This window comes from Manis javanica, chromosome 3, assembly GCF_040802235.1.
Source record: "Manis javanica isolate MJ-LG chromosome 3, MJ_LKY, whole genome shotgun sequence".
Taxonomy (NCBI): Eukaryota; Metazoa; Chordata; class Mammalia; order Pholidota; family Manidae; genus Manis; species Manis javanica.
Genome location: NC_133158.1, coordinates 204615888 through 204642813, shown reverse-complemented (window position 1 = coordinate 204642813; position 26926 = coordinate 204615888). Strand labels below are relative to the sequence as shown.

The following is a 26926-nucleotide window of genomic DNA, read 5'->3' as shown; positions in this document are numbered from 1 at the left end:
TACCATACCTGTGACAAATATATTATGATTGAGAATTTTTGTGTCTGTTTATTCTCTTCACCCTCCTCACTCATCCACCTCAACCCCTCCTCCATGGTAACTACCATTTACTTCTTGTCTATGAGTCTATTTTGCTCATTTTGTTTTGTTTTGTTTTTAGATTCCACAAAAGTGAAATCAGTTGTATTTGTCTTTCTCTGCCTGGCTTATGTCACTTGTTATAATACCCTCTAGGTCCATCCATGTTGTTACAAATGGCAAGATTTCTTTCTTCTCTATGGCTGAATTATATTCTGCTGTATTCTTCATTCATTCACCTATTGACAGACACTTTGGTTGCTTCCATATCTTGGCTATTGTAAATAATGCAGCAATAAACATAAGGATGCATTCATCTTTTTGAATTAAGGATTTTGTTTTCTTTGGGTAAATTTCTAAAAGTGGAATTATGGGATCATATGGTATTTCTATTTTTAGTTTTTTGAGGAACGTCCATATGCTTTCCATAGTGACAGGACCAATTTGCATTCCTACCAACAGTGTAGGAGAGTTCCCTTTTAGTCCTCATAATAATCCTTCTTTTAGTTTTAACAGTAACTTCATAGTCCTTTACCCCCATCTACTTAATTTTTTTTTACAGGTGGATATTTGAGATGTTTCCAGTTTCCATGATAAAAGTTTTGGTACCTATGATATCCTTCCCATATTTTAGCTTTTTTTTTTTTTTTGAATAGATTCCTAAGAAGTGAAATTTTTGGGTCAAAATGTACAAACATTTTATGACTTAAAAGACAAAAGAGAGAAAGCCAAATTGCTTTCTAAGAGAATTGTATCTATTTGCATAGTTATTAATAATGTGAATGAATTTCCATCTCACCATACAGACCAGATTCATTTTGTTTTTTCACTAAAAGGAGTCAAGAGGAGGAAGATAAGTGCTCATTTCTGTTTAGTAGACAACAGCATGATTATTAATGGTGATAGGCATTTGTGAGAATGTGCCAGACTCGGCTCTCCTGTGAGTACTAGCATGGTGACAATTAGCCAACATATATTCAGTGTACAATGTGTGTATATATCAGAAACATGCCTGACATGTACTCAGTAAATGAGAGCTATTATCATTGTTGCTGCTCTTTCTAGTAATGACCAAATATGGTGATTCTTAGCCTGAATCTGCTCTTTCAGGCCCTCCCCTCCCTCAAACTGTGGTCCTCCCATCATTTGGAGCACCCCCAGCTCTCCTCCCTTGTGGCAATGCTGCCCCCAAGTCCTGTGCTGCCTGTGTTCTCTACTAGACATGGCTTTGCATTGCTGGCAGCTGCCCTCAGCCCTCAGAGTACCAAAGCTGCACCTGTACTGGAAAGCACGGTGACAGAAGCGTCTACCTGATGCTCAGAGTCTTAGAAATGCTTTTGTTAATACAGCTCCTCCATAGAGGTTCAGGCCACAAGGTATATAAGGGGACCAGTGTGCCATGCTCCCTGTGGTAGGCAGAAGAAACCCCAGAGGCATCCATGTGCTACATTTGGAACCTGTGAATATGTTACCATACATGGTGAAGGGCCTTTTTGGATGTGTACTTTCTTATAAGTGCAGGAGGGAGGTAGGAGGCTAAGAGTACGAGAAACAGAGAGTGAGTTAATGCCACACTGCTGGTTCTGAAGGTGGGAAGCGGTCAGGAGCCAAGAAATGTAGGCTCCTCCTGGAGTGGGAAGAGGCAGAGAAACGGACATTCTTTTAGAGCCTCCAGAAGATTTGCAGCTCTGCTGGCACCTTGGTTTTTAGCCCAGTGACACCTATTCTGACCTCCAGAACTCTAAGATCATAAATGTTTGTCATTTTAACCTATTAAGTTTTTGGTAGTTTGTTACAGCAGCAGGAGGACTCCCCTGAGATCCTCGCCTCTTCCCCTCATTTCTCTTTCCAGGTTTCCTTTAAAGCCCTTTCCCTCTCTTTTAGCTCTTAAGTTGAAAGTCCCCAAGTTAATTCAGACAATTCGGAAGGCCTGCCAGTCAGGACACCTGCTGCTCATTAGTTGCATTTGCTCTTCTGTAAGCTGTTTAGGTTCTTTGCCCCACCAATGACTCTTAATGTCAGAAAAATACAGATCCATATCTTGCCACTCCAGGACCCCACAGTGAGCCACACGCTGTCACGTAGCCATCCATCCAGTCATCCATAAAGACATACCTACTGCCAGACACCGAGCTAGTATCGGGATGTAAACATGGAAGTGCACAATCTATACCTTTATAGAGGCCAGAGGTGGCTTGAGAACAGCATGTATATGTTAAACATTTTTTTTTTATCCTGTGGGTGTTCAAATATGTATGTTTTTCCAGAAAGCAATTGGGGTACATGGAGCTCCTTTGACAAAGTAGCAAAGGACAGGACCTGCACTCTGGCTCCATTTTGTCTCCCGCTTTGTATTAAGATGGAGACAGGAGTTAAAGAGTTGAGTGACAGAGAAGCACAGAGGAAAACCAGCGCAGCCCCTGCGATCTCTGCTTAGGATCATTCCTCCCTTTTTTTTCCCCCTCTTTAGTCCTCCTTTCCTGTCTCTGACGCAGGGAGTTAAGGGCCTGAATGAAACCTGTTGGAGGTTCCAATTAGATCTTTGTGGACAGAGGGCACACACGGCAGCCTCAGATAACAAGTGGCAATAAATTCAACAGCGCAGCTGTCAGAGTCCCTGCCGTGTGGCTCAGAGCAGCCAGCGCCTTGGCGAGGACCCACACAACATGGGCTCCAAGGTAGGATGTTCTCTCTCTGGACTCTGAATCCTTCCTTGTAGTTTGTGTCTCTCAGCAGAGAGTTCTCAGTCTAGCGGAAGGTTTACTACTGATTTGTTGGCAAATCCCTTATTTGGTTTGGTGGGTTGGTTTGTATTTCTTTGGTCTGCCTTAGAGTACTGCCTTCATTCTGTGTACATCTTTTCATTTTCCATTGCTTTTCTTTCAATCTCTTAGTATTCTTTCTTACGTACTCTAAGTAAATTTGTATTTAGGAATACCTAAATGAAAGGTCTTAAGTACATGCATTTTCTGGTTAGAACTTATCTGGGCATGTGGCTCGGTGGGGACCTCTTGGTCACTTAGAACTGTAGTATGGACAGTGTTATTTGTCCAGCCCTGGTCTGACAACAGAACACGGTATCTCAGGGCTCGGCGTACTTACAGCACTGGAGGCTGACTCCTGAACCCTAGTGATTATCATAAAATTATTTACTTCTTATGTTATGAAAGTAATTAATTATAGACTATTTAAAAATTACAGAAAAGGATAAAGAAGATAATTTAAGTCACTGATTATAATAGCTGATACTTGGGTGTGTGTCTCAGACCCTCAAAAGTGTGCAAATATATTTATTTTTTATATAATTGAAGCCGAGCTTTAATTTAATATTCTTTTTAAAATTAACATTATATTAAGAGTATTTCCTAAGTCATTGAAATTATTTGAAAACATGATTTCTAAAAGCTATTTCTATCCCATCATTAAAATGTTTCACCTTTTCACTGATAAAAATAATTAAGCAATTAATGATTTTAAATATACATCTTTGGCTGTGCTTCTGATCATTTCCTTAGGGTAGGTTCTTAGAAGTAGTTACCAAATCAAAGGATATGCAATTTTTAGAGCCTGATGCATTTCATGACATTTATTTCAAAACTTGTAAGATTTTAAATTCATTTCACAAAATGCATATCATGGCATTTATTTTAAAATTTGTGTGATACTACAACAGATGGCACCTAAAAGAAAATGAAACTCTCCTCAGAAACTGTTTTATCTGAAGTTTAACAAAACAGTGTAACTTAATGCTATGATATGAAATCCTAAGTAAAAAATGAATCATGAAAAGTTGATGTTTTATTTACACAGAGTAGCACACCTTTCTGAGCAGGGACTTACAGCTTAGACAAAAGGATAGGAACGAATCTAGTACCCCAGAGCAAGGGATGGTGGAGTGCAGTGTTGTCAGTTAAAAAGCTTGGGGTTCCATTCCAGTTTGACACTAATTGTGTGACCTGAGACAAATCCGCTGACCTCCTGAATCTCACATTTCTCCTCTGTGAGATGAAAGGGCTGGTCTCTGTCAGAGTTTCTCAGTGGAGAGCATGAGCAATGCTGTGGCACAAGAGAGATTTTTTTGGGTAGTACATTAACCATAAGCCATAGTTTTGGGGTGGTACATAGATACAGATCACAATTTTGAGAGGGGGCATAGCACATAAACTTATTTTTCAAAACAACAGTATTTCAGTTTTTAAGAGTAGATTCAGAGGCAAAGACTGAATAATAGTCAAAGTAGTCCTCAGATAATGATACAAACCATCAAGGTGAAAGGCAAATGTCTGGCATTTGAGAAACATGGAACTAGGGGGCCTCTAGAATTAGCTTAATGTGCTACATGGAATTCCAGATACAGAGAGCTAGTAAGCAGTGTCTTCTTGGAAGGCACTGGGAGAACCAGGTGGAGTTGCTGACATGTGTAAGAATTGACAGAGACACAGGCATGGGAAAGGTTCAAATGCCTTCCTGCTACTTATAACTCTGCACTCTTCATTTCAGCAGTGACATAAGTCTGGGCAGTGAAATAAGTCACTTGTCTGGGCAGAATTCCTCCCCTCTTCTGTAGAGGCTGCAGAAGACCTGCAGTCATAACAGGACCTCCCCTAAGAACCTGGAGGAGAAGACGCCTCAACCCAGCCCTCACCATGCTCAGGGGGGTTTTGGACACTCCTCGGCGGTTGCTGAAGGAGGGAAGGGAGTCCCGGAAGCTGGTGCTCGTGGTGGTGTTTGTTGCTCTGCTCCTGGACAACATGCTGCTTACTGTGGTGGGTACGTGTGGGGGTCTTTGTGCTGAGGGGTCATTTGCTCCAGCCCCGGTGGGCAGCACACACCACACTAGAATTCAGCAATGAATGGACTTGGGCATTTTTCTTTATATGCTTGAAAACTCACAGAAGTTGCTGGGGATTGGAGGCAACAGCAGGAAATGGGGCCTGGAGCTTGACAACCATTGCTGAAAGACCCAGAGACTCCATGCAAAGGGAGGTCAGATTGCATCTGACCAAAGAGGAGGTCGACCTGGAACCAGCACTGGCTTTATTTTACTTCCTCCTCATAGTTCTTCACAAGATGTTAATGACTCCAAGTGGCCTCGAGGAAAGGAGCATCTTCTTACTGTGCTGCTCCAGCCTCTGCTCTACCCCAGTTACATACCTCATAGGGAGATCCAATTCTTCATCAAAACCTATCTTTCCTGTGGTGCATTCCCTCACAGGAAATGCTTTTTCCAGTTGATAGTCTATTAATGTTTACATTCAGTTATGCCTGTATATAAATGGGTGCTAACATGTTGCCCCTCTGGGTAAAATGCATGCTATCTAAAATATATGCTGTGTGTAAACAAGAATCCTCCTAAGACAAATTGCTTTTCCAATTCAGTCAATCCCCATGATTTGTGGTGGTTATGTTCTATAAAGTCACTGCAAACACTGAATTTAGCCAATACTGACTACACACACACACACACACACACACACACACACACACACACACATCCCATGCAAATTATAGCCTTAAATCCTACAAGCAATGCTTCCTTGTAGGCTCTGTTTTCTTTACACAAGAAAGAATGAGGTTCAGAAGGGGTAAGTGACTTGCCTGAGGGTTACCACTAGCAGATGTGGAGCTGGGATGCCAGCTCTGCCCACGGCCACAGAGCCAGAGCTTCCGACTGGGCACTGCTCTGCCCCTCCCATCTCCACGCACTGCCACATCCTTGTGAGAGCTGAAGCAAGAAGGCAGAGCCTGTCTGGTTTCACCTTAGCTGGGAAAGTGAGCATCTGGGGACTCAAAATTTTCTCCACTCTCTGCATGTATGTCAGAAAAATCGTGACCATTCCGCGAGTATTGATTCTGTGATTGCAAATAAATTTTAGCAGGTAGGCATATTAGCCAACATGGATTTAGATGCTTTAGCTAGTTGGATAATTTGGGCAGGAACAGCAGGTGTCACATCAGGTCACAAACATACCTTCCTCGAGCATGAATCGTATAGTAGCGCTCTGGACCAGCCAGTGGTAAAAAGACGATCTGTTCTTAGCCCTCATATGTGTCTTTCTTGACTTTCAGTGCCCATTGTGCCCACCTTCCTATATGCCACGGAGTTCCAAGAAGCCAGCACTTCTCTGCACCTCAGCCCCTCCATGACTCCCCAGCGTGTTCCTGCCCCTCCTGCCTTTTCCACCATCTTCTCCTTCTTTGATAACAACACAGTGGCTACTGATGAAAGCGCTCTTCACAGTAGCAGAGCATGGATAAATGGCACTTCTGGCACTGTCCTCCCTCCTGTCACTGGAGCCTTCCCAGCACATAAGAACAACTGCTTGCAAGGCTCAGAGTTCTTGGAGGAAGAGAACATACGGGTCGGGGTTCTGTTTGCTTCAAAGGCTCTGATGCAACTTCTGGTCAACCCGTTCGTAGGGCCTCTCACCAACAGGTATCCCAGTGGGCACTGTGCTACACGTGTATGCAGGGGCTCAGGGATAAGCACATGGGTTGAGGCATCGTATAGGTAGCTAGAGGGGAAAAAGAAGGAAAACACGCTTGTTCCTGACTGTGTGCAAAGCTGGTTACTCCAAAGGACACAATGTTGATGAAATGCCATGGCCTTTAGATTTTCTTAGGGGTATAATGACTATTGAGTTCCAGGAAAAGAACCAGTGATCAGAAGTATACTGTTGATATGTCAGTGCCCTGGAACATGGCTCAAATGTCGTGAGGGTGGAAATGGGACATGCAGTTGTGTCTGGGATTAACCTGATGTTTCAAAGGGATATACACTCTGACCAGGCTATCCTTTCTGGAAAACAGGATTTTGACCCTGGTCCATGGGTAATTTTTGCATGTTTGTTTATTTGCTGATATGTATTCACACGTCATACTGTACCTCTGTACCTGCATTCAGAGACATGTTTATCATGTACTCAAATAACTGCATTTCTCTTTCCCCTAACATGAAAAAAAAATACAGTCCAAGTATACGGATGTCTATTAGAACTGTATCTTTTTTTAAATTCCCTTTTAGGATTGGATATCACATTCCCATGTTTGCTGGCTTTGTTATCATGTTTCTCTCCACAATTAGTAAGTAATTTGCCTCCTCTTTTCTTCCCTTCAGTGATTATCATTTTAATTTTTAATTGTTTAAACTTATTTTTAACTGGAGTATAGTTGATATACAATGTTACATTAGTTTCAGGTGTACAACATAGTGATTCAATCCTTATATGCATTATGAAATGCCCACCATAATAAGTGTAGTTACTGAGTTATAATATTATTATATTATAATATTACATTATAATATTATTGACTGTATTCCCCATTCTGTACCTTTCATCCCCATGACTTACTTATTTTATAACTGGAAGTTTGTACCTCTTGATCCCTTTCACTTATTTTGCCACCTCATTCCCCTCTGGCAATCGTGAGTTTGTTCTCTGTATTAATGAGTCTGTTTTTCTTTTGTTTTGTTTGTTTTGCTGTTTAGATTCCATATATGAGTGAAATCATATGGTATTTGTCTTTATCTGAGTTATTTCACTTAGCATAATACCCTCTAGGTCCATCCATGTTATTGTCACAGATAGCAATATTTCATTCTTTTTGATGGCTGAGTAATATTCCATTGTGTATATGTACCACATTTTCTTTATTCACTCATCTATTGATGGATATTGAGGTTGCTATCATATATTGGCTATTCTAAGTAATGCTGCAGTAACATAGAGGTGCATGTATCTTTTCAAATTAGTGGGGTTTTTTTGAGTAAAATACCCAGAAGTGGAATTACTGAATTGTAGTTTAGTTCTATTTTTAGTTTCTTGAGGAAACCTCCATACTGCTTTCTACAGTGGCTGCACTTATTTACATTCCCATCAATAGTGCACAAGGATTCTCTTTTCTCCACATGCTCACCAACACTTCTTATTTCTTGCCTTTTTGATCTTCACTGATTACCTTTGATTTTGTCACATGCATGGCAGAGAAGAAAGCAGGGTCAAATTAGCTAATTAGGCATCTGACTGAATGCCTTATGACACTGATTTAAATGCTTTGCAGCTTCTAGAGCAGTGGTAGCAACTTAGTCTAGTTGGAATTTGCATATTCTTCTGTAGAAGAATAGACACTCCACTTCGTTCAGCCAGGAAAAATTGTGGAGGCTGTTTTAATGGGTATGCTATGTGTGTGTGTGTATGTATGTATCTATCAGTAATCCCTTGAGTAGGTTTAATGCAAATCTTCCATCTTTGGGAGAGGTCATCTGCAAAGGTAAAGAGCAACTAACAGAATCTAAATTGGACAATAGCAACTGGGAGATTCCAAAAAGTCTACTGCCTATAGGTAAGGACATTAAAGGTTACAGCTTAGGAAAATGAGTTTTCTAAAGAGACAAGAAAGAGAAAGACAAATAGTCTGTACAGTGTCAGATAAATGTTCCTAATAAAATGGAGATAGAGTAAGAACAGTAAGTGAAAATAATACATCTGGAAATTGGCCTTGAGAATTGAATAAGAAAGAATGGATGGCAAGGGACCGGTGGGGCTGTGTGTGGATGTCAAAGCAGGGGAGGCACCTGATGGCTCTGCTGACTTGCTGCTCCCAGCAATATCTTCTTCCTCTTCTGTTTTTTTATTTTTTAGTGCCTTTCTATTACTTGTCTGCTTTTTCTATTGCTCCTTCTCGAGTTCCCTTCCCTTCCAACATAGGGCTGGACCCCTATCAACCCACACTTAATGGAAATTTGTTGCATTCAAATCTAGAAGGTTGCTAAATGCAGGAACTCATTGTGTGAAGTTCTGTAAGAGATGCAGCTTATTCGCGAAAATTCTAGCTGAGTCAAAACAGGGAAATTCAAGTTTTATGTTTACTGAACTTCTAGAAGCTTAACCTATGCTGAAGAGTAAATTAAAACCTAATAAGATGCTCTATTTCATCAAATGAGTCATCTAACACTTTCCACAAAACCTTATGGAACACACAAATTGTTCCTCAATGGTAAAAATGTAAACAATGAGAAGACATGGTTCCAGCTACCCAGGAGTTTATGATGCCTGCCTGGGAGACATGACAAACACTCTGAAAAATAAAACAATGCTACAGGACCCCCAGCTCTCTAGCATAAGTCCTTGCCTGAATCTCTGCCAAAGAACTCATGTTTTGAATGCCCTGTAATTAGTTTTTGATAATGCATTCCTATTTGGTTCTCTGTTTTGTGTATGTTAGTCTCTAGTAGATTGAACCTCTTCAAGGACATGAACTGAATGTTCTCCTTATTTTACATCTGCTACAGAGTCTAGCATAGCTTAGGTAGAGTATTACTTAATAAATACTAGCTTATTTGATTTGGCTAAAAGATCTTCCAATATGAAGTAAGGGGAAATATCTGGTCTATCTGATTGGATCACAAGATACTATTTTCTACCAATGGCTATGGTCCTTCAAGTACACATAGTTTATGTCCCCTTATTCCAGATGATCCTATGGTAAAGGTCAACTCTTGGTGTTGCATATGGGGGGTCCAGAGGATGGTTCTAAGGACAAGTTCCCAGCCCTTGGCATTGGACTTCTTTGGCAGTCCTGATTTCCTGTGGATAGGATATTGGGCTTTGGGCAGGAAGAGTGGAAATCCAGCCTTCTATCCACAGTGTGATGAAGTAGTTTATGCATCTGTGGTTTCTCAGTCTGCCTGTCAATTAAAATGTAATCCTGATTAAGGGGCGTAAATTTAAAAAATAACTCCAAAAACAGGGAGCTGTGATCCTGCCTTACAGAGACATGTGCACAATGGCTCATGGCTGTGATGTCATGGGCCTGTTTCCCAGAGGCCAGGGAACAAAAGCAATTTGCTAAGTGATAATTCTTTCTCTTCCCTTTGCCCAGTGTTTGCTTTTTCTGGTACCTATACCCTGCTTTTTGTGGCTCGAACCCTTCAAGGCATCGGATCTTCATTTTCATCTGTTGCAGGTAATGCTGATGTATTGCACAAACGTATACACACATATCTCCATCTCTTAGTACCTTCAGACCCGATAAGACTTATATGAAGAAGTTAAGGAAAATATCCTAACAGGCAGAAATTGTGATGCAAAAACAAGATAAGTGTAGAGTTGCTAGCAGTGCCTATAAATCCCCAAGCCTAGAATAACTGATAATCTAGTATTTAGATGCAGGTAGCTCAGGGAAGAGCCAGCCTAAAAAAATCTGTGAAGTAGGCCAGGCTTTTGTTTAATGCCACTATCTGGTCTCCTCCCTGTCCTCGTAACATTTTATAGGGCAAGTAATGCTGATAACCACCAGTAATATGATCACAGTTTGCAAAGTATAATCAAACACTGTATTTAATGTATCTACCTCTCAGGTTGATATTTTATGCCATTTTGCACATGAGTAAATGGCTGTGAGGGCCCACTCTCCCTTCCAGGCTCTCGGGGCTCCCACACTCTCCCCTGGGCATCCCATGAGTAGAACAGAGCCCTGTGCTCCTGTGTTTTCCTTGCCTTGACCTACTCCATAGCCATTCATTCAGGGACATGTGCTAAGAAATGATAAAATTAAATGGGATGTAATATCCCTGGACAGTGGTATTCTGTGTTACACTTCCCAGAGTCTTTTGCACTTCCAACAATATTCTGCACAGAAGGAATGAGCAGTGTAGGAGTACTTGTAAAATACTATGGTCTGTAAAACTCCTCAACTCTGGCTAAGATCGTCCTGCTGATGTGAGAGGGCAGAGACCAAGGCTTCTGGAGAGGGGCAGACGAGCTCCTGGTGCTGATGCCATCTGTCACTCTCTTTTAGGTCTGGGGATGCTGGCAAGTGTCTACACTGATGACTTCGAGAGAGGGCGTGCCATGGGAGTCGCCTTGGGGGGCCTAGCTTTGGGAGTGCTGGGTGAGTGGCACCTGGCCCCGGGTCTGGGTTCAGGCAGGTGGGTACTGAAGACCCTGTGAAGATGGCTCTGGGGGCAGGTGTTCCTAAGGTAAGGAAGCTGAACAGTCTGTAAAAGGCCCGGGAATGGTCCAGAAATGAGGCTCTTCAAGGCTGTGACTTTCCCCTTAGCAGCCACTGCCTCACCTCTGCTTCCACGCCCTGCCAGTGCTTTCACGTGACAGCATGAGAGCTCTTGGCCAGATTTTGTGCTAAATACATTACAACCATTATCTCCTTTAATTCTCACCACCGCACTGTAAAGGAATAATAATTGCCCCCGTTACACAGATGAGTATAAGGTGAGATTAAATAGCCATCCAAGGTCACACAGCCAGGAAATGCCAGAGCCAGGATATAGACTCACATTTTCTGGGCTCAGATCCTAAGCTGTTGTATGACTTAGCTGTGTCATCCAACAAGCCACATACTTTTATACTTATTACATGCCAAGCATAAGATTAGGACAGTAGGATATAGGTGAGAAGCCTCAGACATGCCTACCTCCTAGAAGCTTACAAGCTAATTCAGGAAAGAAACACCAAAAGTCTCTACCCTGGCCCCTACCCATTCTCTACCACCATGGGGAGCAAGGGAACAAAAACCTTACTCTGCTGGTATCCACCTGCCCAAACACCCAAGTTAAAACTTCCATGCATCTTAGTCTCCTTATAACCACTTACTACCCATGGATAAACCATTGTATCCTCTACAGCCACTTCCTCAAGATCAGATCTTCACCACATCTCAATTGCAATATGGAATCAGCTGCCTGCCTGATCTTTTGCCCATCCCCTCCTACCTCCAAAGGGCCATCAAAAGAAGCTGCCTGTGCCCAGGGCTGGTGGTTTCTACTCTGCTAAAAAGCACTAAAGGTTCTCCCTAGCCCACAAGGCCAAGTAGATGCTTTATGTGCATTTACAGGGCTCCTAGCAATTGGCTTCAACCTTCCCCACATCTATCCTTCCTCTCTCAAATGCTCCTATGCTAGTAGCACTGACTTTCTTCTATTTCTTCTCCTACCACACTTTCTTTTCTGCACCTCAGCGTTCTTCAAACATGCTTCTTTCCCACCAGTATTATCCAGGTGACAAAGCCTTTGTGGCCACCTGAACGCCCTTCACTGTGTTTACACAGCACTTTGCAGACAGAACCTTAATGCTGAACTTCGCTTTCATCACATTCTCATTATCCCCCCAAGCACCCCCACACACGTACGCATTTCCTCCACTAGAAAGTGAGTCCCTTGGAACTAGGTCTTCTTCATCTCGGAAAGAGCCTCAAGTGGAGCTCAGCTCCTAGAGGCCTTCAGGAAATACTCACTGAGTAAATGTGCACACATCGCACGGCTGGGAATTGGTCCTCACCTCCGGAATCTGTGCCCTTGTTGCCTTTCAGTGGGAGCTCCATTTGGAAGTGTGATGTATGAGTTTGTTGGGAAGTCAGCACCCTTCCTCATTTTGGCCTTCCTGGCACTGCTGGACGGAGGTACGTCACTCTAACAGACCACTGGGCAGGAGGTAGCCCAGGTCAGGCTGGAAATGCAACATGCTGTGGAATGTAATAGTCTTGACATGTTTGGCTGGATCAAGGACTGTCCCATCCTGGGAAAGAAGGGAGAAGCTCAGAGAGTTAGATCTGTATGTGATAAGATAGTAGCCATGTGGCTGTTACTGGGGCCTCTAACTAATGGACAAACTCAACTGTTTCTGTCTCTCCCACTTTCTTTCTTAGCCCTCCAGCTTTGTACCCTCCAGCCTTCCAAAGCTTCCCCTGAGGTAAGTAGATGCCAACCCCCATTGCCAAGAAGTACAGAATACTAAGTGCACAGATCCAGGTGTCCTTAGATCATCCCTGTCAAACCATAAGAAGAAAGGTGAAGGGGAGTGGAATCAGGGAAAGGGAGATCTGTGCTTGGATTCCTAGGTAGGGTCATCTTTAGGATCATGGGGGGGATGGTGAGGAATCTGGCTTAATGTTGGACAATGGAAGGACCTTATGAATAATCAAGGAAACTTACAGAATATATTTAAAATAAATAACTCAGAGCAAGGAGACAATGAGAGTGGGACCCATGTATTCACAGTTATGACATCTCAGAGCTACAGAAGACCTTGGAGGCCATCCAGACAACCCTCTCCAAGAACATCCTTACAGACTGCCATTGTGTTTCAGTTAAATCTCTGAGTTGGTATTTGTATGACTCCAATCTGAGCTCTGGGAAATCCATATCAACCCATGAAGGAAAAAAAGATAAGGAAGTATAAAAAACATGAAAAGTTTGATCTAAAGACCTTGATTTTGTAGCCAAGTCAGACAGAAGTGTGAGTAACCTGGGAGCCCACTGCTTGTGATTGGCATCTGAAGTGGGGGAGGCTTGTGGGACTGAGTCCTTCATCTGTGGGACCTGTGCTAACTCTAAGTAGCTAGTGTCCGAACTGAAATAGATTGTAGGGACACCCAGCTGGTGTCCACAGAGAACTGTTTGGTGTGAAAAACCCACACATTTGGTCTCAGAAGTGTTGTGAACAGAGAAATGATTTTCCTGTAATATCTTTTTGATTAATTTAGACTTTTAGATGATAATGTTCTACATCATAAAAAAAATTATTGTTTTTTCTGGCTGTATGGTACACCATTGTGGTGTACCATGTTTATTCCATCCCCTATATTTGGGCATTTAGGTAGTTTCCAGTATTTTGCAGCTACAAATAGTGCTGCAATGAATGACCTTATGTATATACATTTTTATAATGCCAGAGGTAATCTTTAGAGTAAATTCCTAGAAGTGGAACTGTTGGGTCAAAGAGTTCATATATATTTTATGATTTAGATCTGTCTCTTTACCTTGAATTATATTTGGGGGAGAGCATAATCTTTTTAGTTTTAGTATTTCTGAATATTTTAATCCGTCCTCATCAAATATCAGAACTATTAAATCAATTGCAAGTGAGAACATAGTAAATATCATAGGTTAGGACACAGTGCTCAGGAAATTTGAAAAGGGGGAGAAATTCCCATGACGTAGTTAGAAAAAAATGAAAAAGAAGGAGCCGCTGAAGCTTGAAGTTGAAGAGTATGTAGGTTTGAACCTGTGGAGAGAAGGAAGGCCATTTAGGCAGAGGTAACAATGATGGCTGAGGGTCTGCTGGGATCCCTGGCAGGTGGAGTGGCCAAACAGAGCCTGGAATAAAGAGTCTCTGAGGGGGTGGGGAATTAGAACCGGCGTTTTAATCTAGATGCTCACGCTCCTCCTGCTGCCCCAGTCCGGTGTGACTCAGATGGTTGGAATGAAGAATTCAGAGAGCGTGGGGTGCTGAGCTGTCCCTCTGTGCTCACTTCCAGATTCAGCACTCTGTCTGTGGGTCTCCTAGGATGAACCTTAGTGCCAGTGAGATCTAGTGGAAAGGCCAACTCCAGGAGTGCAGACACCTGCTGTCCAAGATGGCCTTGCTGGCAGTCCCCTCTGACCTGGCTGAGTTACTTGAAAGCAGGAATGTCTGGACTATACTGTCCTGTTCTTTGTGACAATGCCTGCCTTGCGCAGAGGAGGTGTGTTGCCCCAGCTCACTTTGTGACATTAGGCAAGTCATACTCTCTCATTGGACCTGGGTGTCTGGCCTCTTCAGTAGAAGAGCTGACATAGATGTCTCCAGGATCCTGTCTGCACCTTCTCAGACTGTGAGAAATAGGGGAGATGTATACCCTGTACAAATGGAAGTTTTTGTTGTCCTTGTCCTCAGAGAGCCGAGGGAACTCCACTCCTAACGCTTCTCAAAGACCCCTATATCCTGGTGGCTGCAGGTAAGCTGACCCTGCCTTCTGTTGGGCTGGGAGAGTCTGGCTTCGGATGGCCACAGTGCCTCACAGAGCTGTCTCCCCAGGCTCCATCTGCTTTGCCAACATGGGAGTGGCTATGCTGGAGCCCACACTCCCCATCTGGATGATGCAGACTATGTGCTCCCCTGAGTGGCAGCTAGGTAAGTGACCTCGGGCCCAGACTTGGGCTTGGGCAAAGTGCATGCCCTTCCTCAGGGATCTGAGAAACGTCATCAGGTCCGGGTCTCCAGGGTCACAGAAGAACAAGGTATTTCCTTTGTGGAATTCTCTTCCCTGTCCACACCCATGAGTTAAGCCTGAATAGGTGGGCAGTCCCTCCAAGATGCAGCTCGAGGGGGGCAGAGTTAGGGGGTTGACAGGGTCTAGGGAGCAGCAGCGTATTTGTTGTATGGTGGGATGATTGATGGCTTCTGGCAGAAGACCAGAAAGACCTGACTTTCTGAGCATCACTTTTCTCATCTCTAAAATGGGCACCAGAGTACTATCTAGTTCAAATGGTAATTTGAGGAATAAATTGCATAGTGTGTGAAAATGCTTTGTACCTGTAGAATATTAGTATGTATCACCATTACCACCCACACTTTTCACACTTCAGTTCTCCTCCGAGATTACCTGTGTGCCTCTTTTTACCTTAAAAAGGTGCTTGTGGAATGTGTATCTCTGTGAGAAAGCCTCCAGCCTCCTCCCCTCTGTGGGGAGATGTCCTTGTGACTCGCTTGAACTTAGGGAGAAGGCTCTGGCCCTTTCCAGGAAGCCCGATGAAAGGAGACAGAGAAGGCTACGTGCAAATTGCTCAGTCATTGCTGGGAGCAGAGGCTCATGGGGCCAGAGGGACAGCTGATAAGGGCCTGATAGAGCTCAGCATGCAATGAAAAGCAGTAAATTTAATTTTTTAGGGGACAATTCTCAGTCAGGCTCCCAGCTGCACTCCTGGCCCCAAATTGAATTTCTCTAGGCTGCAGCTGCCTCTGACCATGACAGTTAATTGAGTCAGTTGGCACTTGTGCAGAAAACCATGGCCTGCCCAGGGCTCCGGCCTTAGGCTCTTGGTGTACAGTGGCTACTGCAGTCAGATCAGCCCCTCCCAGCCCATCTCGGGAGAGAGATTAAAAGCAAAGCAGCCGCTAGCCAGTACCTGTTGAATTGTTGACTTTGGGTTTAATTGTAATTGTCATGACAGTTTTTATAGGCAGCACTGTGTCCTCTAGGTGAAGAAAGTGAGACCCCAGGAAACTCACTGGGCCAGTTCTACGCAGTCTCTTCCTTGTGCCTCACAGTGAGAGCCCCCCGGAGGGAAAGTTGGGCTCCAAGGAGGCTCTGTGTCCCACACTCCTTTATGGCCTTCTCAGCGCTATCTGCATCTGCGAATCTAACTACAAAGCTTCTCATACAGCCTGGAGAGCCTGTTAAAACTCAGATTGCTGGGTGCCACCCAGAAATTCAGTACAAACAAGTCTACATTCCTAGTAAATTTCCTGGTGATGCTGATAGGGAGTCGCTGTGAGCAGTGTCGCCCCAAGTGCAGAGCACCTCCCAGGGTTGTCGGGGAGGAGATGAAGCTTTTGAGAGTGATTTGCCCCCTGTGGCAGAGCGCTCCGCTCCCTCAGTGACCTGCTGCATGCCCGGCGCTGTCACCGAGGGGGGGAAAGAGCCCAGGCTTTGGAAACAGTCTTACCTGGGCTTGAATCCTCACCTGGCCACCTACTGGTTGTGACCTTGGATAAGTCATTTAACCTCTTCAAGCTCCACTTTTTCATTTGTAAAAATGCAGATGATTTCAGAGTTGTTTTCAGGATACATACATAGACCTATGTCTTCTAAAGGGATTAGCACAATGCACAGAATATAGGACATGCTCCGTAAATAAAAATTATTGCTCTTTTCATCGCTGCGTGTCTGCAGACCTATAGTCTAGAACATCTATTTTGCACAAAGTGTCACTGATACGCAAGCTCTACTCAAATGAAAAAGAATAGGCCACATTGGGAAAAATTCACGTTATTTAAAATGATGCCAAGGAGATGTATCTAGGAGCTGGTAGGCTTCCTAGAGGTGCCATTTCCAGATACCAGGTAAGCAGTAGAGTCGCTACACTTCTAATTTTTTTTGAAGCAATCAAACAGAAATGAGTGAATACAGTTTGAAACTGGTTGCCACCCTATACAGATAAACTAGACAAATACACTAAGGTATGTTTCATGTCCACCCCTTAGGAGAGAATATTAAAAGCAAACAAGTTGTCATCCGGTACCTGATGAACTGTTGATTTTGGGTTTAATTGTCATCACCATGGCAGTTTCCAGCAGGCAGCACTGGGTCCTCCAGTACAGAGGCAGAGAGACTGATGAGACCCAGGGAAACCCACTGGGCTCGTGCAGTTCCTTATGCCAGAGCCATCTGTGCTACCACACTGCTGGTGTGGGGAGCAGAAATACCTGGAGTTGGAAGGAGAAGGCCTGGGTTCAAGTTCTGACCCTGGTACTCCCCTGGTTATGATGATAGCAGTTATTCTGTGCCAGGTACTGTGCAAATTGTTGATGTGCATTACCTCATTTAAGCCTCATTACCAGCCTATCTGGTAGGAATTTTTATTATCCCCATATTTTAGAGATTTCTTAATCTGGCCCAGTTGCCCATTGCCTTCCCAAATACTGGGCTTTGTGGAGATCACTGCCATCAGCAAGAGTCCCCACACCCTCAGCCTCTTCTCCACACACTTCCTTCATTCTCCTGCCTGAGACCTGAATGTTTCTTGAACTCTCTTTTCCCACAGCCCTCCTGATGGAAGTCCAGGTTGTTCCAGATTTTGCTCTCCTTTGCTGCTTCAGAATAATTTCTTCTTCATTTTTCCTTCAAAGACCCAACTCCCATGAATATCATGTGGTTAGATCATACCTCTCTTCACTGCAATCATCCTCCGACCCCTCATTCCTCTTTCTCATTTGTTGACACTGTCAACACCTGGCTGGTATCTTCACCTTTGCTCCTGTCACCATTGTTGGTGATTTCTGTATTCAGGAGGACAACCCTACCAACACCTTGGAGGACAACCCTACAATGCCTATTCTCCACCTTACCCAACCAAACCGCTACATAATCTTGACCTGGATATCCCCATTACCTGTATCGCCTCTGAAATTTCACTTCCAAGCAGTCCCTTCATGACCTTGTGTGTTCCCTGCTTAGATAGTCTAAGGTGCCCATAGCACCAATTCTGGGGGTGGCCCCAAAGCCCGTGCTCTAGAGCATTTGACTTCACGGTCACAGAAAACAATGTGATCGGGGCTTCAGTTTACAAAATCCAGTTGACCCCTGAGCAACATGGGGGTCAGGAGCACTGACCTCCAGCACAGTCAAAAATCCATGTATAACTTTTAACTGCCCTCAAACTGACTACAAATAACCTACTGTTTATCAGAAACCTTACCAGTAACATAAAGAGTTAACACATACTTTGTTTGTTACATTGATTATGTATTGCAATAATAATATGTATTGCAATAATAATGTTTTCTTACAATAAAATGTATTGTTACATTTTACATTTTACAATAATATGTATGCTTACAATAAAATAAGCTAACAAAATGTTTTTTTTCAGATTTTCTCAGATCCCCCCCCCAAATTTTCCAATATGTTTACTGAAAAAGATCTGTGTATAAGTGTACTTATACAGCTCTAACCCATGTTGTTCAAGAGTCAACTGTACTTTTACATGCGTTACCTAATTTGCTCCTCCATGTAAGCTGGTCTGATAATCAGCTTGTCTTTCCCCTATATATGGAAACCAAACTTCAGAAAGGCTTAGCAGTTTAACCAAGGTCACTGTCAGAGCAATAGAAGGGCAATAAATATCAAGGCAGGAACTTTTCTTCCCAGGAAATATGTGTGTCTTTCTCTAAACCTCATGTCCTTATGCTGATAATCCAAGGACATTTTCTTCATGAGCATGAGCATGGCTCACTCAGGCCATTCATCAGAAGTCTGAGTGGGGAGCTGAAGGTACATTAAATGCATTGAAGCTCCACAAAGCCCTGCTCCCAAGGAAGGCAGATGTGTGCAGCCCTATGTCTGCTCTGAGTTTGCGCCAGGATCTCCACCCACAAAACAAAGTGGTTTGGGATCCTTGCAGGTAACAGGGACTTCAGTGTCTTGTAGAAAAGAGGTTTTGGAGTCACCTGGGACCTCCTAAGGTGAGGACTGTGTCTTTCCACAGGTCTAGCTTTCTTGCCTGCCAGTGTGTCCTACCTCATTGGCACCAACCTCTTTGGTGTGCTGGCCAACAAGATGGGTCGGTATGTTGCCCGGGGATCTGGGGAAAGCAATAGGGGTGTAAGATGAGAGAGCCTTTGGTGTTGTCCCTAAACATGGGATGAAAGTTTAGGACAAGTACCACAGATAAAAACTGCCCCCTGGGAAGCTGGAGGGGGTGGGGGAGTAAATGGTGAAAACAGTACAGAGAAAGGATTGCCCTGGAACTGGCTGCTGTAGAAAAGGCAGTGAATATTGGAGGGAGCACCTGGATTTTCCAGATGTTTATTGTCCAGTTGAAGAGATAAAATGACCCCATAGAGGATGGGTATGAAAAAGCAGCACATGACGGAATGATTGTCACAGTCTGTTTCATGAGTCTATAGGGAGTTCTACAGAGGCGCCCAGAAGCCACCGAGTGGGAAGCGCTGGGGGCTAAGAGGTGTGAGTCTGATTTCTGTTCCTCCACTAAAGTGAGAACAGCTTTAATTTTATCTTTGGAGTTTAGCATAAAGATTTTAAGAATAAGTTTAAAAACCATGGCTAATAGGAAACCAGAGAAGGAAAGGAGTTTGCTGTTTTTGTGGTTTTTTAAGATGGACCTTGAAGACTAGATAAAATATGAATAGGTAAGAGGTAGTCTGACTGGGAAACAACATGAGTTAAGTTTGGGGGTTACTCTTGAGGGGCCAGCACCTCTGAGTCAGTGGATTCCTCTTCCAAGGGAAGGAATGTGTTCCGTTGCATCTCCTCTGCTTGCACTATGGAGGGAGGTATGGAGCCAGGGAAGAGAGCAGGAGAAGGGCGGGGACAGGAAGAGGGCTCCCCTGGGCACATCTGGCCGTGCAGAAACGTGTTCATCCTCCCAGGCCCTAAGAGCTTCCGGCAATCAGGGGTGGGGGGACAGGCCAGTGTGATGGTGATGGGGTGGCAGGAAGGGATGTCTCCCCTCAGCACTGTTTGATGTTGGCTCTTTTCTTCCAGGTGGCTCTGCTCCCTCATTGGGATGGTGATAGTAGGTACCAGCTTGCTTTGTGTAAGTATAAGGTCTAGTTGAGAGAGAGAGAGAGAGACCCAGACATTCAAAGACCACTTTCCTTTAAAATGACCAGAGGGCTGACTTGGCAAGGACCGTCAGGAGGACCGTTTCTGTGTAGGCAGGAATTTAGCAGTGGGGAAGATGCCACCCAGCATCCCACTGAAGTTGCTGGGAAGGAGAGGGAGGGGCAGCGGGGCAGCAGGACCCAGAGTTCAGAGGCTCCACGTCTGGGCACATGCAGCAATACACGCTGGAGTCTATTTCTAGGGCCAGCAAAAGGGTACATTGTGTGACTTCATTTACTCATCCCACCCCGACAGGACCCCATTAGCCACCAGGGGAGCCTTTATCTGTGCCACAGTCTCCTGCACTAGAATGTTTAGTAGAAGAAGAAAGAAAGAGCATTTCCATTTTCCAGAGCCCCGTTTAAGCTCTCTAAGCCTCCACTGTCTCCTCTGCAATGGGGCTTATAAGCACACTTGCCTCCTGGGCTTGAGAGAGCTGAGAACAGGGCTCAAGAAGAGCTGGAGGTCCTGGTTGAAGGCACAAGGTCCAGGTTAGTCCGGCTTTGCCATTTGCTGCTGATGTGACTTGGAGCTCAAAAAATGATGTCACCTCTGCTCAACGTCCTCATCTGCGTAGAGAGGATTCTGCTAGCATCTCACAGGGTTGTCCACATAAAACGCAGTAGTGCCAGGCACATTTCAAGGCCACGGTGGATCTTAACCAATGCTACTAATAAAATATAAATATTCCTGAGGAATAATCTCTAAAATCATTATCTGCCACTCACATCTAAATAGTGTGTTAAAGCTATGAGGGGTGAACATGCTGGGGTAGCAGGTTTGGGTAACATGCCCAGGGAGAGAGATAAGTAACCAGCAAAAGAGGAAAGGCTTTTGGTGGGGGATTGTGAGGGCACAAGCTTGCTGACTGGCACCCCAGCCATGCCACTTGCCCCTCGTCCTTATGGGTCATTGGCTGTTGGGTCTCTTCTCTGTCTTCTTGCTCCAGTGCCTACCAAGGGAGGGTTTAGCTAAAACTTCAAAGGAGCATGCTAACCATGGAGAAGAGAGGAAACTCCGTCCCCTAAGAATGAGGACAGAAGTTGTCTGGGTGGAGGTGGGTAGGGGAAGGGGAGGGAGAGCCCACAACGCAGAAAAGGACCATTGTTAGGGTATTGTGGACTCAGATCTGAGGCTCAACCTTGATCTTGGCACTTACTAGGTCTGTGACTTTGGAAAGGGCATTTAAGCAAACAGCACCAATCTAATTTATCCTTAAAATGGATGTAAAGATTCTTCTTCATAAAGAAGTATGAGAATACAAGTAGATAATATGTGTGGTGCGTAGCACATAATGACAAACACATTTCGTGTGAAAAGCCTTTCTCTTCGTGTGCCCCACCTGGCCCGGCTGGATTCCTGACGAATTCTTCCTCCCTCTCTGCTGCAGGTTCCTCTGGCTCAGAATATTCTTGGTCTCATCGGCCCCAATGCAGGGCTTGGCTTTTCCATAGGTAAGATGTGTCCTGGGGGAGCCAAGAAGCCCCTGCGTGCTGGCTTTGGGTCGGGTCAGAGGAAGCATGTGGAGAGGCAGGAGGAACAGGAAGCAGGTGGCAGAAGAGATGGGCTCCTAACTCCTGCGTGGAACGGGTTCATTCAGTGCCGTGGGAGGACAGCCGGCATAGGGAGTGGCCCAGGGGAGCAGCGGGCGGGAGGATGTCACAGACGGGAGGGGGCCGTCCGGGCTCTCTGCGTAGAGCTGACAGTGTGTTGTGCGCTCTGGCCACAGGCATGGTGGATTCCTCTATGATGCCCATCATGGGGCATCTGGTGGACCTGCGCCACACCTCGGTGTATGGGAGTGTCTATGCCATTGCTGACGTGGCCTTTTGCATGGGCTTCGCGATAGGTATGTTGGTTGGGGGAGAGGGGAGCACCCTGGACCCGGAGTACCATTCTCTTTCACCTACGGTGTACAAGCTGGAAGTAGAGCCAGGGGGCTGATCCCTCTAGCATCCTGGAGATATCTGACTGTGGGACCCCCTCTGAGTTGGGGAACCTAATGCCCCTCGCATGGGGTCTTCCATGTAATCAAGGCTCTGTAAACACTGTGACTTTGGTTTGTTCCCCACAGGCCCGTCCACTGGGGGTGCCATCGTGCACGCCATCGGCTTCCCCTGGCTCATGGTCATCATCGGGGTTGCCAACATCATCTATGCCCCTCTCTGCTACTACCTGAGGAACCCCCCAGCCAAAGAGGAGAATCTTGTAAGGGATTCTAACTGCTGCGAAAAAAAGAATAATCTTCTGTTTCTTTCCATGTCTCTCATCCCTTTTATTCCTGGGTTCTTATTTCCTTCCTCTTTGATAGTCTCTCTGCCTTGCCCTGTTTTCTAATCTCCTTTCCATCTTTATCTTTCCTTATTTTTCCTGCTACAGAACCGCTTTCCCTCACACACTTGGCAGTTAAGAAGGGTCCTAAGGGAGGAAGGAAGATGAGAGGTTTGTAAAGAATTGAGGGCAGAGACCATCAAAGGCATCCTGTACTTGTAGCTGTTGGTGAAGTGTGAATTTCCAAATCATCTCTCCTAAGTGGGAAGAATTCACCGGGCGCATTCACTCATTATCCTTACTAGGTCATCTCTTAAGATACAAAAACTCCCAGGAAAAGAATCACAACATATGATTTTAGTTGATAGGATACCTTCCTCCTCCTGAAGCGTGAGCACCCCGAGAGTCCGAGTGGCTTGGGGAGGGATGTGGAGGCAGCCCCAAGGAGCAGAAGAAGACAGGAAGGTCTGATGGTGGTGGGGGTGGTGCCGATCTCAGCTGGCTTGTTCTGTAGCCTGTTGTGCTGTTAGGATTCAATTAAGAGCAGATCAGAGTTTGTCTTGGTTAGGAGTGCTACACCCACGTGCCTCGGGAGCCCTATGCACGTACCTGAATAGAAAGAGAGTTGTATGCTTATTTTTTGAGTCTTTCCTGAGCAACACTAGACTTGGATAACTAACTGAGGAGGGGGATGGGGAGACTGATAAAGATGCGTGGTGATTTCTCTTCCTGCTTCTCACTGCAGGCAATTCTGAGCCAGGAGTGCCCCATGGAGACCCGGGCGTATGCAACCCAGAAGCCCACCAGGGAATTTCCTCTTGGCGAGGGCAGCGATGAGGAGCCTGACAGTGAGGAGTAGCAACAGAAGGTGGTCCCGGAGCCTTGTCACTGTGGAGCCGTGAGGCTTAGACTTCAGTGACCCCCTCTCTACCTGGAACCAGATCCCCTTGGGCTGCTCAGGGCTTTCCTTTCCTCTCCCCAGTATCTCCATTCCTCCCTCCCTGGTGCCACTGCCCAGTTCCCTTTGCACTGGTGTAACCCATGGCCCCCCCTCTATGCTGCAGGTGGCCCATCTTCTGTGGAAGGACAGTGGGATGCTTCCTCCTAGGCTGTTGCTGATTAAACTTGAGCTGTGACGGGCTCTGCAAGGGCTGACTCATTCCATGGGGCAGCAGTGAGCACAGGGCGCTCCTGAACCGGTGGGGTGATGGCAAACCTCGTTTCATTCATAATCTTTCCTTGGCACATTCCCAGTGTCTCCTGATCCTCAGCAGGGTCCTCCCTGACTTTTCCCAACTGAGTTGAGAAAACGCTCTCAATGTGGTCCTGCTGCCAAACTGCCAATGTGGGAAATTGTTTGCCTGGTTTTTAGAAGCTAAGTGGCTTTTCTGTGGCTAAGCCTGCAGCTGCCTGAGTGAGTTCACCTTCAGTGACTGGAGGGCTTCTTGTTTCTTCATGACAAAGTAGAAAAGGAAGGAGCCTCTCTCTCATGCTCTTGCTGTTTCCTCTGTGGGTTTCCATCTTTTCTAAACCTCTTAGACTCAGAAAGGAAAGTAGGAGGATGGAAAAAAATAACTAACCCAAGATTGCATCAGAAGTGAATAGCAGCTGCCCTGAAATCCCTTCGAACTGTGGATATCCTAATACAAGGATTATAATGAGGCGTTGTTCACACCTGCTAATGAATAAGTTATTACCTAATTCAGATGTAGTAAGCTAGATGCTCTTTTATGGCGAAAGAGACTGTGTGGGGGCAAATACAGTAGGTGCTTTGACTATTTTGACATTTTGTTACAGTTGAGTGAGGGCTTTCAAAGAGACAGGAGACATGGCAGTCACCTTTAAGGAGCTTCCCATCTATTTGGGCAAAAGAGAAATACAGTATAAAAGTGATCCGGACTGAAAGCTAGTGCACGCTGTGTTCAAGTACAGAGAGGGATGCTCAAGGTAGGCATGGGAATAATGGTGGAGCTGGAGGTGTGGCAGGGATGGAGAGACCCCAGGGACAGGCTGTGGGGGTGCCTGAAGATCAGAGTAGGGCATCCGGACTGTATCTGGGATGATTCCTGGCTCTGATGACGGCAGTCCTGTGCAGGAGTTAGGTAGGTTCAGTACAAGCCCTGAACCTGGAACACGTTCAAGCTGAACTTCCATAAATCCTTGACTCTTAGACAGTTGATATCTGATTTATAGAAATGTTTTTATGGGGTTGGCATTGACTAGACTTAGCTGATTTGCAAAACAGATGTATTTATATTGTCATTTAGTCAGGATGATAATTTGTCTCATAATTTGAAGAAACCCAAAGGTAAAATTAGAAAATCATTTGTCAGAATATGTAAGCTGTAACTACAAAGTAGACTGAGTGCATGGCCACTGGGATTCCTGCACAAAGGTGGGGTGGGGTGCAGAGGGGTCCCAGCGCTGACAATGGCACAATGCTGATTCTCACATCCATGTCGAGGAGGGTTTATAATAGAGGATGGGCTTGTAACAGAAGTTGTGAGCACATTAAAAAATAGGAAGAGTTTTTAAAAGAGGAAATCACCCTTGACTTTCAAGATAATATGACTTGAGCAATGTAAAACATGTATTTAAAGGGAAAACAATTGATATAATTTATTCAGACAAGAGTCAACACCAAACACTACAAAGAAAGTTAGGGCACATTTTTATTTTAAATGAGAAACAGGTTATAAACATAGCCCATGTATGGAAGAGTATAAAAAAGGAGACAACCAGAAAAATAGGAAATGGAATTAGTCTCTGTACATGGCTTTATAAAATGATATGAAAAAATAATGCATGGAAAATTTACCACATTCACAGGTGACAGTAAAGTGTTCTAAAAATAAAGATACAGTTCAGCAAAAATGAGCCATGAGAAGTTTTTTTAATAAAAGAAACATGCATACAATGTCAGATGGCCTCCCCTGTGGAAAGGTTGAAGATACCCATTTTCTACTTAATGAAAGGGAGATGCAAGGACCATACCGTGTATATAAGATGATGAATTAACAACTACATGCAGCAAAGAAGACAGTGGAATAAATGAGCTGCTGTGCTCTATAGGCCAGAAACACACTGGGCGTTCTCAGACAGAGTGTGGGAAGTGGAATTCACTGCTCCACAAATCAATGTGGTAACTGTGGAGGTAGAGAAAGTGCAGATGAGACCCTGAGATGATCAACACGTGACAGGGAGAGCGGTGTGCAGAGAGACAGGAAAATTCTTAAAAGGAGGGACTCAAATCCTAGGGGTTATGGTTGAAGTAGCTAAAATCCTTACGGAAGGCCCAGGCTTGGAGGCTGTGGTCTCGGAACACTTCCACACAGGGCCTCTCCTAAAGCACTGGAGAACTAAGATGTGAGTTCATTTTAGGGATACTATCTCACCGTGTTTTCTTATTTATTCATTATTCCAAGGTATAGCCCAAACTGAAAGAATAAACTTTGTATGACAATGTGGCTGTCATGCTGGAGATATAGCCCTGTGATGCTCCTCCTGAGACTGAATGAAAGAAGGGCAACACCATTTCGGCAAGTATCCCGGGCTGTCTCAGGGAAACGCAGCTGAGCGTCTCTGCTGCCTGTGTGTGACCCTGCTAGCCCTCCCACGTAGGCTGAGCTCCGGGGGCAGCACCCCAGGACCGCCTCACACACACTGCTCAGTCCCGGTGAGTTCACCCCTTATAGTCTTGTCTGTAGGAAGAAAGCTTTTTTGCAACAATGGAGGATCATTTTCCATGTTTGCCTTTTTTTAAAGTGAAGTATCATTGCTATACATTCTTATATTGGTTTCAAGTATACAACACAGTAGTTCACAGTTACCATATTATTAAATCCTCACCCCTACTAGTGCAGTTACTGTCAACATAGGAAGATGTTACAGAATACTGAGTGTATTCTCTGTGCTGTACTGCTATCCCAGTGCCCAGCTGCAGCAGGGAGGATGGGACACAGCCCTCTCCGTGCTTGCTGTGTGGGCTTAAGAGAGGAATGCGGCAGGTCATGAAGGGAAGGCAGGCCAAATCGAGAGTAACAGACCTAACTCTGATGCTTGGTGCAGCTCTCCGACTTTCTGGCTGTGTGGTGCAGGGTGGGTCAGTTCATGCTCACTATCTGTAGGTCTAGCTTTCTGTGGTTCCATCCCACCCTGGCTCATTTTGGGATGGCCATCACTGCATGCCAGGGTGGAGTCTGTGGAAGAGCCCAAGTTAGGGCTGAGAGGCCAGTTGAGTGTTTCAACAGCATCTCAGAAATATAAATGCTACTGAGGTTCAGTTGCCTGCTTTCAGGAAATTACTGGAAATGAAGTGTGCCTCTTTCTCCTTCTGCTCCCTCCTCCCCCCTTCTCCTCTTTATTCTTCTGGAGAGTGAAGGGCACAGTGCTAGCAGAGCAAGGAGTGGCTGGGTCTGTTTGCATTTACCCTCCAAACTGAGTCATCACCGTC

The 26926-nt window shown here is 44.8% G+C and overlaps 1 protein-coding gene across 1 annotated transcript; it reads left to right on the top strand.

Annotated features, from left to right (window-relative positions):
* The first annotated feature begins 2564 nt into the window (after positions 1–2564).
* Positions 2565–25308, top strand: SLC18A1 (solute carrier family 18 member A1). The gene is made up of 16 exons (XM_037024684.2): positions 2565–2756; positions 4579–4848; positions 6148–6514; positions 7103–7161; positions 9961–10044; positions 10879–10971; positions 12406–12495; positions 12742–12785; positions 14751–14811; positions 14892–14987; positions 19064–19142; positions 20083–20134; positions 21593–21656; positions 21932–22051; positions 22277–22410; positions 23219–25308. Exons 2-16 carry the CDS (start codon positions 4725–4727, stop codon positions 23330–23332), a joined length of 1581 nt encoding a protein of 526 aa, XP_036880579.1. The 5' UTR covers positions 2565–2756; positions 4579–4724; the 3' UTR covers positions 23333–25308.
* Positions 25309–26926: the final 1618 nt, after the last annotated feature.